At 36.2% G+C, this 1,593-nt stretch overlaps 1 protein-coding gene across 1 annotated transcript; it reads left to right on the top strand.

Moving 5' to 3' along the window:
- Positions 1-205: 205 nt before the first annotated feature.
- Positions 206-1,526, top strand: LOC107749622 (carcinoembryonic antigen-related cell adhesion molecule 3-like; the record flags this gene model as incomplete). Its single annotated transcript, XM_016564788.1, has 2 exons — positions 206-564; positions 1,251-1,526. Coding segments are annotated over 2 exons (635 nt in total), but the record flags the coding sequence as incomplete, so codon positions are not given.
- Between the last annotated feature and the right edge of the window lie 67 nt (positions 1,527-1,593).

Below are 1,593 nucleotides of genomic sequence, written 5' to 3'. Positions count from 1 at the left end.
TCCGTGACTGCAATACTTTAGGCGGGATTCTGATCCCATAATTTTAATGATGTAAGTTAATTGCAGAAAAATGTATGTCCGCCTTTGCAATTAATCATTGTTTTTGTTGTTTTGACTCCAACTAATTATTCAACTACAGTATTTGTAGCAGATAAAAAGTATGCCGTCTAGAACAATTAGTTAACTCTTTCTTTCTTTGACATAGGCCAGTATTTAGGAGAAGACCTGCAGTTATTGCCATAGGCCAGTATTTAGGGGAAGACCTGCAGTTTTCTGGTCCGTCTAATGGAGCAGTAGGAGGAAGTGTGGTGTTTGCTCCTGATAACCCGCCCTCCACATCAATTTTTACAGTTCAGTGGCATTTTGGATCAACTCTTATATTGACAGCACAGTCTGATTCAACTATAATAGCCTCAGCATACAGAGACAGAGCCAGTTTTGACAGAAACACTCTCGCTCTGGAGCTTTGGAACCTGAGACTGGATGATTCTGGAATATACAGACTAACTGTAATAACTACTACTTCAGATCAACTTACAGGAGAAACTTCACTACAAGTGTTCGGTGAGTGTGTTGCTTAAACTTCTGTAATTAATATTAAAGCATCGGCTATAGGCTTAATATATGATTATATGAAATGAATTTAATGTGTGGAAGGGAAAAAAGAGACATGAAGCAATTTAATATGCTGTAAATGAAACACGGATGTGTAAAAATGTCAAAAGTGACAAGCAGAAGTACTAATGAGAGTATAATAATAATATTTTAGATATGCACAAGCCTGCTGTTATTTTCCAGTGAGCTTTGTGGTTAATTGTTTCTGAACCAGATTTGCACAGATGAGTGTTACTTAGGGAACTCTTTAAACTTTTAAAAACGTTGTTACATGAAAATTTGTAGCTTTTTAATTTATTTTGAAATAAATTTTAGACTACAGTATAGATTTTTGTTGTTTTACTCTTGTCTCAGACCCAGATTTTCAGTCTTCTATCAGCTATGAAAATCCATTAAAATCCATATTAAAAATATAACTTATATGTTACAAACTATGACGATCTAAATAGACACCGAACTAAAGATAAACACTCTATAGGGTGCACATATTCAAACCTATAAACATTCCTTTCATTGCTGATTGGCCTTCTGTACCACCCTTGACCACACTAAACATGAAAATGTGAAATGGTCACTAAATGTGAAAAACTCATCTTAAATCTAGTGTGTTTATTCTTTGTCTCACACTTACACAGAAAGAATAACTAATGACAGGCTTATTGGTCCAGAAGAATCATTAATAGAGGGAGAATCATCTGCTAACATCAGCTCTGAGGGAACTGGCAGCATCACCTCTGTGCAGTGGATGAAAGATAACAGTCCTCTGTCTCCTAGCAACAGCATCATCTTCTCATCTGATAACAGATCAGTGTCCATCAGTCCAGTGCAGAGATCAGACAGTGGAGAATATCAATGTACATATAGAAACCCTATCAGCTCTGAGACGGCAATACTCAGCCTGATCATCAACTGTGAGTGTTAAACATTCAAACGTCAAGATGATTTGAGCTCAAACCTGATGAAATACAGACATTCTTC

Source organism: Sinocyclocheilus rhinocerous, unplaced genomic scaffold (genome assembly GCF_001515625.1).
Source record: "Sinocyclocheilus rhinocerous isolate Xijiao unplaced genomic scaffold, SAMN03320098_v1.1 scaffold12829, whole genome shotgun sequence".
Classification (NCBI taxonomy): Eukaryota; Metazoa; Chordata; class Actinopteri; order Cypriniformes; family Cyprinidae; genus Sinocyclocheilus; species Sinocyclocheilus rhinocerous.
Note: the sequence above shows the minus strand (reverse complement) of the source record. Positions and strands in the feature narration are given on the sequence as shown.